The sequence below is a fragment of the Hyperolius riggenbachi genome, chromosome 3 (assembly GCF_040937935.1).
Source record: "Hyperolius riggenbachi isolate aHypRig1 chromosome 3, aHypRig1.pri, whole genome shotgun sequence".
NCBI classification, from domain to species: domain Eukaryota; kingdom Metazoa; phylum Chordata; class Amphibia; order Anura; family Hyperoliidae; genus Hyperolius; species Hyperolius riggenbachi.
In genome coordinates this window covers 314,177,718-314,194,983 of record NC_090648.1, presented here as the reverse complement: position 1 = coordinate 314,194,983, position 17,266 = coordinate 314,177,718, and the positions used below count along the sequence as shown (strand labels likewise).

The 17,266-nt window shown below is 44.2% G+C and overlaps 1 protein-coding gene across 4 annotated transcripts in view; it reads right to left on the bottom strand.

Annotated features, from left to right (window-relative positions):
* The window catches only part of MDM1 (Mdm1 nuclear protein), a 95,150-nt gene that overhangs the window by 16,214 nt on the left and 61,670 nt on the right, over positions 1–17,266 (bottom strand). For all 4 annotated transcript variants that reach the window (XM_068276717.1, XM_068276715.1, XM_068276716.1 and 1 more), the window contains 2 exons: positions 12,204–12,349; positions 7,585–7,718 (listed from right to left, as the gene is read on the bottom strand). In XM_068276717.1, the coding sequence (XP_068132818.1) occupies positions 7,585–7,718; positions 12,204–12,349 (280 nt within the window). The remainder of the gene's footprint in view (positions 1–7,584; positions 7,719–12,203; positions 12,350–17,266) is intronic.

Genomic DNA, 17,266 nt, shown 5'->3' with positions numbered 1-17,266 from the left:
CATCTTTCTGCTCTGCAAAAGGGTGTTTGTTAGTTCTTTAGAAAACCCTTTACCTCTTAGGAGCTCCCCCACAGCATCCAGGCTGATAGATAACATTTTTACCTGAGGATGACAGACTGGACCCTGCAACAACAGGTCCTGACGAGTTGGCAACAGACTTGGTTCCGCTACAGCTAGCTTCTTCAGCAGTGACAACCATGACCTCTTTGGCCAGAATGGAACGATCACTAAAGCCACAGAACCGTCCTGATTGATCTTGTTGAGGACCATGGAAATCAGATTGAAGGGGGAAAAACATACAGAAGAGGGAAACTCAATCTGAGGGAGAAAGCGTCCAGAGCCCAAGGTTTGTCGTTTGGGCACAGGGAGCAGTACATTTGACACTTGGCATTCTGTTTATTTGCAAAAAGATCTATAGTCGGCATCCCCCAACTGGACACTATATCTAGAAATACCTCCTGATTCAGGGACCAATTGTCCTGATTCAGTTCTGACCTGCTGACAAAGTCTGCTACTTGGTTCAAAGTGCCCTTCAGGTGAACGGCCTTCACTGAAGCCATGTTCTTCTCTGCCCATAGAAGAATCCTCTCTGCACGCACCAAAACCAATCTGCTCCTTGTCCCCCCTTGATGATTCAAGTATGCCACCACTGTGCGGTTGTCTGATCTGATAGTCACGTGCTGATTAAGTATCTGATCCTGAAAATGCAACAGCGCCCTTCTCACTGCCTCTAGTTCTCTGATATTGAAATGTGCTAGAGTCAAAGTCCTGCTCCAGGACCCCTGAACAGTCTTTATGTAATACGGAATGAACACCCTTTTGTCCAGATTCCCGGCTCTCCTGTCGAAAACCCAAAGTATCCAGTGCTGAAGCAGTCTTGAATGCAACTGGACCCACTGGACAGCCGGGAATGAGGATGTTATAAGCCCGAGTAAGAACATAGCGCCCCTTATGGAGATGGTAAAGGCTTCCTGAAAGGAAAAAACATTTGTTAGTAACAGATCCCTCTTAAAAGCAGGAAAATAAACTTTCTGTTCAATGGTGTTAATAAGAAACTCTAAAAACAACATAGATGGCGATGGATCAGAGAAGATTTTTTCCAGTTAATAATCCATCCCAAGGATTCCAGCACCTTCACTGAGGTCTGAACCTTGGCAGTTACTGACATAGTAGAATCTCCCCAGAAGAACAGATCATCAAGATAGGCAATGACCTGAATGTTACTCAGTCTCAGGAAGGCTAATACCTTATAGTCTTAGTGAACAGCCAGGGAGCTGATGATAGGCCAAAAAGTAATGCCGTAAACTGGTAGTGCCTTACCTCTCCTTGATGCAGAACTGCAAACCTCAGATATGCCTGAGAAAACAGATGAATTTGTAGATGGAGGTACGCATCTTGAAGATCCAGTGAGGCAATGAAAGATTCTTTTTGGGGAAAAGCCAGGACTGATCGAACATTGTCCATTTTGAATTTTCTGTATTTTATAGACTTGTTGAGAATTTTTAAGTTGAGAATGAGCCTGTAATTGCCTTGTTGCTTTTGCGCTAGAAAAATCAGGGAATAAAAGCCTTTTCCCTTTTGACATTGAGGAACCTGTCTTATTACTCTTTTTTCCAGTAGATCTGATACCGCATCGTGTAGAGCTGAGGACATGATTGGCGAAGTTGGAGGTGGAGTCAGGAAATATACTGACGGTGGAATTTCCGTGAATTTTAGTCTGTAGCCTTCCAATACAATATTTAGTAACCACTCATTCTGGAACAGGGATTGCCAATTTTCGAAGAAATGGGCCAGTCTTGCTCCCACCGGAATCCTAGCGTCATTGTTTCTTAGGTTGATTTGTAGGGGTAAGGAGGAATGATGATTTTCCCTTCTGATCTTTCTGGGACCTCCAATGCCTTCACCCTGATTAAAAGTTGGAGTCTTGACCACCTGATGAGCGAAAGGACAGCTTGAACCTAAACCCTTTCTTTTTCTCTGGAAAATTCTTCTTGTTATCTGCCGACCTCTCCAAGGTCTCATCCAGCTTGGAGCCAAACATCCCCATTCTAAATTCTAACCCATATGCCTCTTACTGCGGAGTTAGCCAAGGCAGCTGTCCTTGCAGTTAGGCGGACCGAATCATCTGCTGCATCACAAAGATTCACCGCATGAAAGATGTTAGGAAAATATTTAAGGATAACTTCTCTGGACGAACCACTCACAATATGCATCTCCAAATGCTGCAACCAGATTTTGAGGGATCTTGAAAAAGCTGTAGCAGCTATGCCTGGTTTAAAGTTCAGAGTAGCCGCCTCCCATGTCCTTGTAAGAAGATTATCAACCTTCTTATCTAAGGGACCCTTCAGTACCCCAAAATACTCAAACTGAAGGGCCATCCTGCGTGAAACTTTTGACAAGGAATGGTCTAATTTAGGAATGGGTCCCCAGTGCATCTGATCCTCCGGTTTAAAAGGATATCGCCTTCCCATAGATCTGGGCCAAAAAGCCTTCTTTTCAGAATTCTCCCATTCCTTAGCAATCATATCTTTTAGTGAACTGGTATAAAACTCATTTTACATTCAGCCAGACTAAGATACATCTTATCCAAAGTAGATAAATTATTTTCCTCCTCAATGTCCATGGTCACATACATAGCACTTAATAGACAATCCATATATTCTGTGGAAAAAGCAAACGTTTGCATCTTAACACAGTCTATTGGCTTATCTGTCTCCTCTTCAGAATCTGACATCTCTTCTAGAGAAGAAATCTCTCCTTCTGATAACTCGGCTTCAGAGTCTCCTGTATGGTGCTTCTTCCTAGCAGGCTGCAAAGAGAGACCGCCACAGATACTCTTGGAGGAGAAGACATAACAACTGAAGTACTACAGACGCAGTAGAAGTAGTAGCAGAAGTGTCTTTAAAGGACTGTAAAAGTTGACATCATTTCTGACTTCATCCAGCCCATTAGATTTTTAAACACAGAAGGGGATTCCTCCTTCACCACCTGCTGAATGCAGGACTGACATGTGGGTTTGACAGCAGGCACGGCTAACTTTGCAGCACAAAGCACACATTTCTTAGAATCACTCTTCTGCTCAATCATAGGTATAGGGACAGACTTTGAGGAACCCGCAGTAGACGTACTAGAGGATCGACTGAGTCTGAGTGCTCTTTTTGGTATCCTTCCCTTTGCCAGATTTGTCTTATCCAGTTTAGGCTGAAAGAAGGGAGAAATACCAAAATGACAGATTGCGCAGAAAAAGCTAACAATGTAGCAACCAAATTACCTCCGTAGAGGAACATACCACTGCCCCTGCATCCTGAGGAATGTCACTAGTCTCCATGCTGGATCACCAACCCACGCCAGCAGTACAAATGAGACTTAAATTTTATCTTCAGCATGTGCAACCGCAAACACTTACCCCGCTCACATGCTTGAGAAGAAAGCTCCATTACCAGAGTGCTGGTTAACAGACCACCAGCACTTAAAGGGTTAATTTGCCTCCTCGTGGCCTTCCACGCCATCCCCGCTTCCGGCCCCAGACCTAAGGGCGTGCCAATCTTTCACGTCAGTCACATGACTGACATCGCCGCACTTCCGAGCTGCATGTTCCACATACAAACAGCCGTCTGGCTGAACGCGAACACGCCGCACGCCATGAGGGACGCTCCGAGACCTTGCCACGTCATCAGACCAGGCCAGTCAATCAGGCTGCACCAAAAAAAATCCGCCCCTTCCGTGCGCGCACCCATGCGCCAAATAAACAGTAGCCGACACAAGCCTTCTGAAACATCAAGAGGCAGGAGCCTCTCCCCGCTGATCCCATCTGGACCAAACGATTCCTGGGGAGGCTCCAGCCCTGGACCCCGCCATCTGGCGTCAGCCCATACTCCTAAAGAACCTCTCCGTCTGTGGACAGGAATAAAACTGAGGTATGTGTGTGGGGGGCAGGTATATATACCCTGCCTGTGGTCATGTATTAACCTCTTCCTGTCCAATAGTAGGTGGAAGGGCAATCTCTCATCTGTGTTGCTGTCCTGGAAACAACCCTGGGAAAATTGGGTTTTGGCATGGCCTGAAGTTAATTGGGTTTTGGCATGGCCTGAAGTTAATTTGGAATATACTAGGGATATGAGGCATGGAGGGAAAAGGTCTACTGAACATCAATTTTTGTAAGAGGTTTTAGTGAGAGAGAGGAGTCAGTGGTTGCCAAGACTTTCCAGGCATAAGGAACTATCTGAGAGTAGCGAAATACCTCCCCTATTGGTAAAGCTTTCTCATCTTGCAACTGTGCCCACATTTTGACCCCAGTATCCATGCTAAGATTATAGACTGAAGCAAGATCAGCTTGTCTCCGCCAACTAAAGGCTTTGTCATTGTCAAGACCAGCTGAGAATTCAGAGTTTCCCAAGGTGGAAATCAGTGGTCTGTGGGAAGACAGCAAACCCCCCCCCCCCCACCAAAAAACTTTTTGCAGGCATCCCCACACCCACATCGATCCAGTTGTGCCTGCTGATCATAAGGTAAGCTGGGCTATCTGGGCTGCTTCATGATAATTCAAAAGATTAGGGAAAGCCAACCCCCCCCCCCCCAATCCTGAGTCTGTGAAGAGTAAACGTAGCTAATTTTTTGGTTTTGTGCCCCCCCCCCCCCCCCTACAATTCCAAACCCTGTTTTTAGATCACACTTTGGGCACAAAATATTGGTTTAGCTAAAATTACAAACATGTCAAAAGAGAAATCAGTTTAACCTCCGTGGCAGTAACCCCAACCTGAGCTCGGGGTAGGAAAAATGTTGAAAGGGAAACCTGAAGAGTCACAGGGCAAAAAGAAAGAGAAGGAAGGCGAGAAATGCACTCTGTACGTGTTTGTGCATTATATATATATATATATATATATAGTTATAGTGTGTGTGTGCGTGCGTGCGTGCGGTCTAGCGTGTCTTATTCCTCATTTGTTTCTAATCAAGAGTTGTAATTTGATCTCTCCCCTGTGTTACCTGACTGCCATGGCACAGATGGCAGATAAGCTCATTTGAAAGCACAGGATGACAATATAGCCATTTGGTTCCCAACTGTTTCTGAGCTAAGTGCTTCTGCCTTAGTGTTATCGATTTTTGCCTGGATTTTGACTACTCTGCCTGCCGCTTGCACCGACCTCTTCCTGGATTTTGAGGAGTTTAACTCCTGTACGTGAATGAGCTGGGACAAATTGCGCAGGAGCATGACAGCCTGTGCAAGCCGTCCTGCGCTTTTTGGCAGTGCTCCGTTGACAAACCCATATTGAGGAGGTTTGGAGGGTCGATGTGGCAAGCCTCTGGATTATCTAAAAGCTTCCCTCTAAAGAGGTAAGTATCTATTTAGGCAGTCTTTTTCCTATAGGGATACTTTAATGAGCCTCAATAACAGCTGTGATTTCGATCCACTGCCATGCAAAAAAGACAGCAGATGAGACGGAGGCTCGCAGAACAGCTAATCAGGAGCAAGAAGGGTGAGGAACTGAAACAGTTGTCACCTTATAGTGTTGGCTTTGCACAGAGGTTATCTGATCTGGTTTTTCATCTAGTTATTGTCTCACTACAAAGGCAGTGAGATTATTGATCACAAAGAGCAGAGTTACTGAGAAAAGAAACCACAAACCTTGTGCAAAAGTGTTTGCTGAAATAAAGGGGCAGCTAGATACAACTGAAAAAAAAGTAATACTGCAATAGCTCGCTGCTCAGAAACCAACCCAGAACAAAGCAAGCAAAAACCTAATCACATTACTAATAGCTGGATGGCATGCAAATTTAATGCAAATTATATGCAGATAGATTAATAAATCTGTAGGTAGACTTCCTTACTAAATGCAATTTGCATTAAATCTGTATACAAGCTGTAATTCTTTGCAATCAGTGAACATCTGTAATCAGTACTTTAGTGAAAATGCAGTACTACCTATACTCCACTTTTGAAGCCCTGATCATGAATGGAGCTGCTGACTTTAGGAAAAAGTCGCCCTGTGTATTACAATGGCTTCAATTCATCAAGCATTACCGCATTAGGTAATGCTGAAAACAGATGAGTTTACGGAGCACTTAGTAAAATGTTAATTCATCAAAGCAGTTACCGCATGAGAAGCAGACATTCCTGTGCAGAGAGATAAATTACCGACTTGTTAAGTGATTACCTCAACACATGTCAGTAAAATGTCAGCAAATGTTAATTCATCAAGCTCACAGCATTCAATAACATGTGCGGTGTTTATCTCCAGCTCTCCCCTGTCGATAAGGAGCTTGGAATGCCTTCTCCGTGTGTGACAGGACCATAGAAACCTCCCCTGTCCCCTGCAAGTGCTGCTGATAGGTTGGCCAGGCTTCTTGGGTGGAACAGACCCCACCAGGCCGCCAGGGGAGAGAAAAGAATTAAAGTTATTTTCCAGGCACCCTTCTTTTCTAGGCACCCTTCGGTAGTGTAACCCCTTGAGTGCCTGTTTAAATATGCAGGGATGCAAGTGGGAGCTCGTGGCAAAATGACCTAAGCAGGGAATGTGTAATGTTTCTCAGCAGTTCATCTAAGCTGTGGCAAGTAAATAGAAACTTAAGACTAATGAGACAGATTCAGCAAGAGCAGAGGCAGCACAACAAATATAAAAGGCACATGTATAGGGATGTCGGTGCTGCCTCTTTCCTATTGTAATGCCCTCACTGCACGGACCTCTTCGGTAACTTACCGAACATCTACCACATGTGTGAAAATATTGATGAATTAGCACAGTGAAGTGTAAAATACCGAATGCTGTATTTTAAGGACTGGGATTTTGTTATCGAACACCCTTTGATGAATTGAAGCCAATGTAACTATGGAAAGATGGATATCATTTTAAAGCTTTCTTTCTCCTCTTTCTGACGACCCCTAAAATCGTCACCCTATGCCTTTTAGTTTTCTCTATTTTCTTGATCGAAATCGCAGCCGCTGCAATTTCAATCGTGAAAATAGCGAAAACTAAAAGGCGTAGGGTGACGGTTTATATATCATTGGAAAGAGGAGAAAGAGAGCTTCAAAATGATATGCATCTTTCCATAGTTTTTGCACTGCTCTGAGTCCCTTTAAGGAGAGAAAAATCATGAGTTAAGTTAGATAAGGAGAGATATAGCCTGTGTTAAGTCATTTAAGGAGAGATAAATTCTGAGTTGATAAGTAAGGTGAGATAATTTAACAGAAAAGCTTTGTGAATAAGCCCCTTTGTAATGTAATCCAGCAGGAGTGATTTCCATTTTTTTTTTAAAACAGAGCTGAAACCAGTAATGCAAGTGCACTGCAATATTGATCAATGAAATTGGCTCCTGGCCGGCGTACAGAGCGGGAACAGGCTGCAGGGCCATCAAAGCAGCATGAACAGAGAGAGTGAAGAGTCTGCTCGGCGAGAGTGGCTGAAATCTACACCCTGGCGGAAATAACCGCTCCCAAACAGGGCATAGATTTCAACTACTACTGTTTGCAAGAGGTTAAAAAGCCTGCTTAATTTCATCAGCAAAGTCTACGTCCGCTTACGTGTAGTATTATTACTATATAGAAAAACTGATATAACAACATTTCCAGAAAAAAAATATTCTTCTTACCCTTTTCGCATTTCTTTCAGGTAAGCCTTTGAAAACCGTCTTGTTTGGGGAAATATGTTTTTTTTCAGATATCTTATGTTTAGGTTCTGAGCTATTTGGGTGACTTCTAGGTGGTGAAACCAACAGGGCGCCCCCTTTGAACAAAACACATTATTACATTCTCTTTTCAAAAGTAGAATGAAGGCAAAATAAAGAACATGGATCAAGATAAATCAAGTAGGATGAGCCAAGTTACTTTACAAAAAGCACAAAGCTATCTTATACACATATAATAAATCAAGTACTGTTACAAACACAAGGAAATTATGCTGGGCATGCATGGGTATACTTTATTGTAACTTTTAAAGGGATACTGTAGGGGAGGGGGGGGGGGTCGGGGGAAAATGAGCTGAACTTACCCGGGGCTTCTAATGGTCCCCCGCAGACATCCTGCGCCCGCGCAGCCACTCACTGATGGTCTGGCCCAGCCTCCAGTTCACTTCTGGAATTTCAGACTTTAAAGTCTGAAAACCACTGTGCCTGTGTTGCCGTGTCCTCACTCCCGCTGATGTCACCAGGAGTGTACTGCGCAGGCACAAACTATACTGGGCCTGCGCAGTACGCTCCTGGCGACATCAGCGGGAGCGAGGACACGGCAACACAGGCGCAGTGGTTTTCAGACTTTAAAGTCTGAAATTCCAGAAGTGAACCGGAGGCGGGACTGGAGCATCGGTGAGTGGCTGCGCAGCGTAGGATGTCTGCGAGGGACCATTAGAAGCCCCGGGTAAGTTCAACTCATTTTCCCCAGACCCCCCCTACAGTATCCCTTTAAGAGTGGTCACAAATAATGTCAAAGAAGCAAAAATAATCAAATGTGTAAATTTAATGCCCATGCTCAGGGCTATTTTTAAATAATGCATTATATAGGAAATTGTTTTTTTCCCCTAAAAAGTTGCCTTTTTAATAAAAGTACTCAACTTAACTATTGTTAAGAAAAAAAAAAATATGGAAAATCTGCAGCATTGATTCAGAGGTGCAAAACTCCTCATAAGTGATGTGGTTCATGTAACGGGGTAGGAAACGGCTTTGTGTTCAGTAGCCATGCCTCCAAACTGACGACCTATCATGGCCCAGAGAAAGAGCATTAATGGAGAGCACCTACTTCTATTGGCTGCTGGACTGGCAGTTCTGTTGTAATCAATTCGTAAGTTTGGGCACTTACCAATAAATGCACAATTTCATGGTAGTTTCATTTTAACGGGGAGAGACAGAATATAAACCAAAAATCCAGAAAAGGCAAATTACTTAAAATTTATAAATGGATTTGCAGGTCATTAAGTGAAAACTTTTGAGCCCTTTCAACCCAGGCAGAATTGTGGCTCCCACAGACTGGTTATGTGCCCATGGGGCAGATAGATATCAATTAATCAATCAATTACAGATACTCCTGATATTAGCTCATTACGTGTATAGAGCACACCTGTCCACAGAATTTTTTTTTGTTTACATCAAAAGACAGTCATGGCACAGTGTTCCTTAAGCTGGCCACTAACGGTCCAATTTCTAGCGAAAAATCGTTCGAGCGATCAGAAATTCTGATCGGATTGGTTGTAAATAATCTCAGTTGATGGGCACAATCGATGATGAACGATTATAAAAACAATCGTCCGATTTAATTTTCGTCGAACCAAAATTTGGATTTTCTTGTTGGTCGTGATAGATAGGAAGCAATGATTGGTTAGTTGATGGTGTAGGGAACGATTTTTTGTCCGATCAGAATTTATCGCTCAAACGATTTTTCGCTAGAAATTGGACCGTTAGTGGCCACCTTAACATAAAAAAATGACAGTTGAAGGTGTAAAAGGCTGCTGCCAGTTACTGGGTTACTCAAATAGTGGAAAATGAGTAACAAGGGCCCCTACTCTATGCTTGTATTTACTCATGTAAGAATACGTGAATATTTCTCCTTGAGAGAAATACAGTTTTGGAGAATTAATGCTTATCCTATACACATATACAATCTTCATCAACTGTGCTCCAGTATAGATCTTTCCAGCCAGCATACACTTACAAAAATGGACTCCTAAAATCTCATCCATGCTACAAATTTGAGAGCAAAATAAATGGTAAAAATAAATAAATTAAAATCAGGCTGAATAACAGTTCTTTCAAACTTGACCTGGGTTTGTTAAAATGTTTCTGCCACTAGGTAACAAGGATTGGCAACCCTCACCTGGGGCATACCAGTCTACAGCAAGGGCTGACCAAAGATTACTACATTGGCAGTAGTGCCATTGCTGATACATGCACAACTCCACAATAAGAACCGTTTTGGAACATATCCACTACAACCTGCATTTAATTGCAAATTTCTACCACTGTACGTAACTGTGCAAATGTGCAACTGCTTATAACTTTCCATCTGCTCTCATGGTCTGATATGATCCAGTTGAGGGTCACAGACCTTTTCATTTAATATAGTAGGATATGTTTGAAGGATCACTATAAATTCTCCAGTGTTCTTCAGCCTTAAAGAGATTCCGTAACAAAAATTTCATCCGGTTTTCTACCATCATACAAGTTCCAAAACCTATTCTAATGTGCTCTGGCTTACTGCAGCACTTTCTACTATAACCATCTCTGTAATAAATCAGCTTATCTTTCCCCTGTCGGACTTGTCACCCTGTGTCTGGAAGGCTGCTAAGTTCTTTGTTTGTTGTGGTTCTGCTATGCACTCCCCCCTCCAGGCCCCCTCTATTCACACTGACTGTGTTATTTAGATTGAGGCAGCTTCTCTCTGCTCTCTTATCTTTTACAAGCTGGATAAATCGTCATTTGAGCTGGCTGGGCTTTCACATACTGAGGAATTACAAACACAGGCAGAGCTGTTTGCTGGAAGCCTGACACTTCAGGGCATGAGAGCTGCAGGGGGAAAGAAACATACAAATGATCTCTTGAGATTCAAAAGGAAGGCTGTATACAGCCTGCTTGTGTATGGATGTATTTTCTATGTGTGTATTTTCTGTGTGTGTACATCAACCTACTTCCTGTTTTGGTGGCCATTTTGTTTGTTTATAAACAAACTTTTTAAAACTGTTTTTAACCACTTTTAATGGGGCGGGGAGCAGCGAAATTGTGACAGAGGGGAATAGGAGATGTCCCCTAACGCACTGGTAAGTTTATTTTTGTGCGATTTTAACAATACAGATTCTCTTTAACCACTTAACGACCGCCTAACGTCGTTAGTGGTATAGCATGGAAACGGGATCGAGCGGCCTTTCCATGCCAGTTCACGGAGTGTGTCTCCGTGAACAGCCGGAGAGCCGCCGATCACGGCTCGCCGGCGAAATGTAAACAGGCGGGGAAGAAATCCCCGCTGTTTACATCATACGGCGCTGCTGCACAGCAGCGCCGTGACGTAGATCGGCGATCCCCGGCCTCTGATTGGCCGGGGATCGCCGGCATATGATAGGCTGAAGCCTATCCTATCAGGCGCAGGACGGATATCCATCCTGTGCCGCTCAGATTCTAAGGGAGAGGTAGGGAAAGCCGGGGAGGGCGGAAAGCGCTGCGGAGGGGGGCTTTGAAGAGCCCCCCCGGAAAGCGTGGGTAGCCGGCGGTGATCAGACCCCCCCAGCAGGCCATCCCCGTAGTGGGGAAAAAGGGGGGAGGGGAAGTCTGATCGCCAAGGCTCACTACTGATCGGTGCTGCGGGCTGGAGAGCCCACGCAGCACCGATCACTGAAAAAAGCCCTGGTCCTTAAGTGGTTAAAGGAACTCAGAGCTCAGGAAACTAAAAAGATGTATACATACTTGGGGCTTCCTCCAGCCCCATACGCTCCGATCACTCCCACGCCGCCGTCCCTGCACTGTACCAGGTCCCTGCACTTCCGTCAGTCGCAGCCAGACTTCGTAGGAGAAGTGCACTCTTTGCGTATCTCTCCAGCAGCTGCTGGAGAGATCCGTACAGGGCGCACTTCTCTTACGCCAGACTGGCTCCAACTGACGGAAGTGCGGGGACCTGGTACCGGTGCTGTAAAAGACTGAAGGCGGCGGGGTGGGAGCAATCGGAGCATATGGGGCTGGAGGAAGCCCCAGGTATGTATAAATCTTTTTATAGTTTCCTGAGCTCTGGTACACTTTAAAGAGGAACTTTAATCAAGGTTTGAACTTCATCCAAATCAGTAGCCGATACCCCTTTTCCCATGAATACCTTTTCTCGAATAGATCATCAAAGACATCTGTATGGCTGATATTGTGGTGAAACCCTTTCCACAGTGTGATGCATCACACTGTGGGCGCCTTGGAAAAATAATTTCTGTGTCCAACTGCCTAGCAACCAGTATTTCCCTCTGTGCATATGTATTTTTATTAAAAAAAAAAAAACCTTTAGCCTATCGTACTGTTAGCGAGTGTGGTTATAGATGATGGCAGTTAGCGGTGTTTGTTTTTTCCGTGCCTGCCTGTAGTAAAGATAATATGCAGGCTGATTGTGGATCAAACAATATGAACAAATTACATGGCGAATATCTCTTCTATTTTTGAACTTCTCACTTTGCAATGGATGGATTTATTGTTTTCTCCTTTTCACTTAAGTTCCTCTTAGCCATAGTAAATCAGGAGCAGTATAAAACTATTACCTGTGGCTGGTGTAGTTCTATCATGATGAGTCCTTTGTGCCAATCCCAGAGTTTTCAATTTTGGAGTCGGTAGTCTTCCTTCTACTACTGCTACTGAGGTACAATCAGATTCATCTTCTGGGGACTTCAGTTTGGCTTCTTCAGGTCTTCAATAAAAAGGTAAGAGAATAATTGAGGTTAGTAAAATTGAATAAAATCTCTTGTACATATCTCCCCAACACAAATATACTATACCAATTGCCCTATAACCAATAATGCAATAATGCAATTGCAATAATGCAACGCGGATCGGGGAGGGAGGCCCTAGAGCTGCGCAGCCGCACTCGCGTCGGTGCGGACTGCGCAGCTGCGGCCTCCTCCAGCGGCCATATTTGAGGAGGCAGCAGAGCCCGAACCGGGCTGGGGGGGTCGGGGTCCGGCCGGGGGGAGGACAGGCAGCGGGGACCCGGCGGAGCTGCACGGAGGGCGCGGATGGCGTCCTCTGTGCCTTCAAACGGCATACAGGTACAGACCTTTTTTTTTTTTAGGATTTGGGCTCGTAAGTCCTTTAATGCTGAAAAAGTACATGATGCCCACAGGTAAGCCGATCAAGGCTCTACACACATAGGCCAATCCCCCTCCCCCCACCACCACCCTTTATACCATTTTTGGTGCACAAATATTAGCTAATCCGCAGCTGCATCTGCCTCTACCTTGGTAAACAACAAAATAGGTTGTTTGGATGCCCCTCCCCACCTCCACCCCTTTCCCCAATGGGCCTCAGGCCTTATTCCCAATCTTACACTTTTATTAACGCACATCCACAGGAGTCATCTATTATTACTATTACTATTTACAGCTGCAGGTTGAAGATAAAAAAGAGAAATGGTGAAATGTACCAAGTTCTCCGCCTTTCCTTATTACAATACAGGTAGTCCCCGACTTACTAACGCCTGACTTACGAATGACCCACCGATAGGAACGGCATGGCTTCTCTGTTTCCATGGGAACAAACCCAAAAAATGTATCAAATTGGACTTCTAGTTTTTGAGAAAATCGATTTAAAAAAAAAAATCAAAGAAAAAATGGCTTTTAACCTTCCTGGCGGTAACCCGAACATAGTTCGGGGTAAGCCACGCAGGAGGTTTTCTCAGGCCCTGCTGGGCCGATTTGCTTAATTTTTTTTTTTGCTGAACGCAGCTAGCACTTTGCTAGCTGCGTCAGCACACCGATCGCCGGCGGCCCCCGCTCGATCTCCGCTATCTGCTCCACCGCCCCCCCCCCCCCCCCAGACTCCGTGCGCTGCCTGGCCAATCAGTGCCAGGCAGCGCTGAGGGGTGGATCGGGACTCCCAAATACGTCACGACGGTGACGTCATCCCACCCCGTCGCCATGGCGACAGGGGGAAGCCTTCCAGGAAATTCCATTCTTTGAACGGGATTTCCTGATCGGAGATCGATCGAAGAGGCGGCTATCGGCCTTAGGCTCGCTACATGTTTTTAAAAAAAAAAAAAAAAAAAAAAAACTGCTGCGCTGCCTCCTGGCGGAAAACATTAGACCACCAGGAGGGTTAAACTTGTATAAAAAAGGTACAAAGGGCAGAGGTGACACAGAGGGGGACACTGGAGGTACAAGGGGGAACAGACGAGGTACAGGGGACAGAGATGACACAATGTTCCACCTTAAGAACAGATTCAGGTTAAGTACAAACCTACAGTCCCCATCTCGTTCGTTAACCGAGGACTACCTGTACTATTATTTGTTTTACCAAAATAAAGCGTGTATTTTTTATTCAAAGTAACAGCTCACAAATTTAAAATACAGTATACTACAATATTTTAGAACATATAATTTCCTACTCTGGGCATGTGTTGTTTTTGTAGCTCAGCATCTTTTTCACTGGTTATTTATGTCTAATCAGCAGTCCTATAGTGGTATCTTCAGTTTCACAGTTTGTCAAAGCTGCTCTCACACACAGCAAATTGCCAAATCACCACTGAACACTTTCTCTTTTCCGCTTAAACTCACTCGTCACGTCAAGTTTAGTTTAGTTTCATACCAGGGTAGGGAATGGTAGGTACAATAATTCTGTACAAATAAGTACTTAACAAAGTTGTTTTCGAATGAAACATCTTACAAAAAGCACATATTCAATATTTTCTTAGTACAACCAGTACTATTACATTGCATTACATAGCAACCAGTAAATTTATTATAAAGCATTTATATTAGTTAGCTACAGCCATTATTTATTAATAGAGAATTAAGATGGGCTCATTTCAGCATTTTTCACACATCAATAATAATAATAATTTAAAGGACAACTGCAACGAGAGGGATATGGAGGCTGCCATATTTATTTCCTTTTAAACAATACAAGTTGCCTGGCTATCCTGCTGATCCTCTGCCTCTAATACTTTTCACTATAGACCCTGAACAAGCATGCAGCATATCAGGAGTTTCTGACATTATTGTGTGACAAGATTTTCTGCATACTTGTTTCTGGTGTTATTTAGACACTACTGCAGACAAATAGACCAGCAAGGCTGCCAAGGCAACTGGTATCAGCGCTGCGTAATATGTTGGCGCTTTATAAATACAATAAATAAATATTGTTTAAAAGGAAATAATTTTGACTGCCTACATATCCCTCTCATTACAGTTGTCCTTTAACATCATGCACAAACATATAACCTTCCCTCCCCCATGGGGGAAAATCCAATAAATGGAAACATTTGGACATCAGGCAGTAACTGATACTGGTCAATGATAAACCATGCAGCCACACCTTACATCAGACACAAAGGTAATATGCCGGCTAGTGTAAAAACACTTTTTTGTAAACCGTAAGTCCAGTGAGTATTTTGGAGGGCCTTTTTATATATGGTGCATGTGTCTCCCAAAATTAGATCAATCATCTGTCATCTAGTCTGTATTAACTTATGCAGTAGAGATAAAAAAAAAAAAGGTATGTAAACCCTTTGGAATTATATGGATTTCTGCACAAATTGGTCATAAAATGTGATCTGATCTTCATCTAAGTCACAACAATAGACAATCACAGTCTGCTTAAACTAATACCACACAGATCAGTAATGTTTCCATGTTTTTATTGAACACACCATGTAAACATGCACAATGCAGCTGGAAACGGTATGTGAACCCCTAGACTAATGACATCTCCAAGAGCTAATTGGAGTGAGGTGTGAGGCAGCTGGGGTCCAATCAATGAGGTGATATTGGAGGTGTTGATTACAGCTGACCTATCCTATAAACAAAAACACACACCAGTTTTAGTTTTGCTTTTCCCAAGAAGTATTGCCTGATGTGAATGATGCCTCACACAAAAGAGCTTTCAAAAAACCTATGACTAACAATTGTTGACTTGCATAAAGCTGGAATGGGTTATAAAAGTATCTCCAAAAGCCTTGTTGTTCATCACTCCACGGTAAGACAAATTGTCTATTATGGAGAAAGTTCAGCACTGCTGCTACTCTCCCTAGGTGTGGCCGTACTGTAAAGATGACTGCAAGAGCACAGCACAGTATGTTTAATGAGGTGAAGAATAATCCTAGATTGTCAGCTAAAGACTTACAAAAGTCTTTGGCATATCCTAACATCACTGTTAGTGAATCTATGATACATAAAACACTAAACAAGAATGGAGCTCGTGGGAGGATACCACAGAGGAAGCCACTGCTGTCCAAAAAAAACATTGCTGCATGTTTAAAGTTTGTAAAAGAGCACCTGGATGTTCCACAGCAGTACTGGCAAAATATTCTGTGGACAGATGAAACCAAAGTTGAGTTGTTTGGAAGAAACACACAACACTAATGGCTTGATTCACTAAGCTGCACTACTACAGCAATGCAGCTTTATGAGTGCAGAGAGTGTTCTAATCCCCTGCGCATTCTATGCTGCCATAGCGTACGCAGTGAAAATACACTGTGCTTAGATTTTGTAAAGGGCGCTTCGTTACTCTTAACAAGCGCTACACTGAACGCGCCCGGAGCCCGGTGGGTCCAGTAGCTTCAAAGTACGAGATTCCTGCACTTTGATTGGCCCTGTAGGCTGCCTGTCACTTTGGAATTACATGGATTTCTGCACACATTGGTCATACACTGTGATCTGATCTTCTACTTTACCTTATACCACACAAATAATTAAAGGTTTCCATGTTTTTATTGAACACACTATGTAAACATTCACAGTGCAGGTGGAAAAAGTATGTGAACCTTTGGATTAAATAACTGGTTGAACTTCCTTTGGCAGCAATAACTTCACCCAAACATTTCCTGTAGTTACAGATCAGATGTGCACAAAGGTCAGGAGTAAATTTTGACCATTCCTCTTTACAGAGCTATTCCAGTTCAGCAATATTTTTGGAATGTCTGGTGTAAATCGCTTTCTTGAGGTCATGCTACAGCACCTCAATTGGGCTGAGGTTAGGACTCTGACTGGGCCACTCCAGAAGGCGTATTTTCTTCTGTTTAACCACTTCCCAACCGCCCACTGCACAGGAGCGGCCGGAAAGTGGATCCCGCAAGGACCGCCGCATGCACAGAGGCGGCGATCCTTGTACAGGCATGGGCGTGACGCGATCCTCCGCCGGGGATCGATGGCCGGGGATTTAGCCTCCAGCTCGCCGGCCACTTAGCAGCGCCGGCGGGCCGAGGAATAGAAATCTCTGCCGATCTGTGAGTATAATAGGCTTTGCAATGTATACAAAGCCAACTATACAGGCTGCCTCCTGCCCTGGTGGTCCCCCCCCCCGCCCCCTGATCGCCCACAGCACCCCTCAGACCCCCCCCCTGCCCACCCCCCAGACCCCTGTTTGCACCCAATCACCCCCCCCCCCCAATCACCCATCAATCACTCCCTGTCACTATCTGTCGACACTATTTTTTTAAATTCCTAAACTGCCCCCTGCTCCCTCCTGATCACCCCCCACCCCTCAGATTCTCCCCAGACCCCCCCCCCCCCCTGTGTACTGTATGCCTCTATCCCCCCTGTAATAACCCACTGATAACCTGTCAATCACCCCCTGTCACTGCCACCCATCAATCAGCCCCTAACCTGCCCCT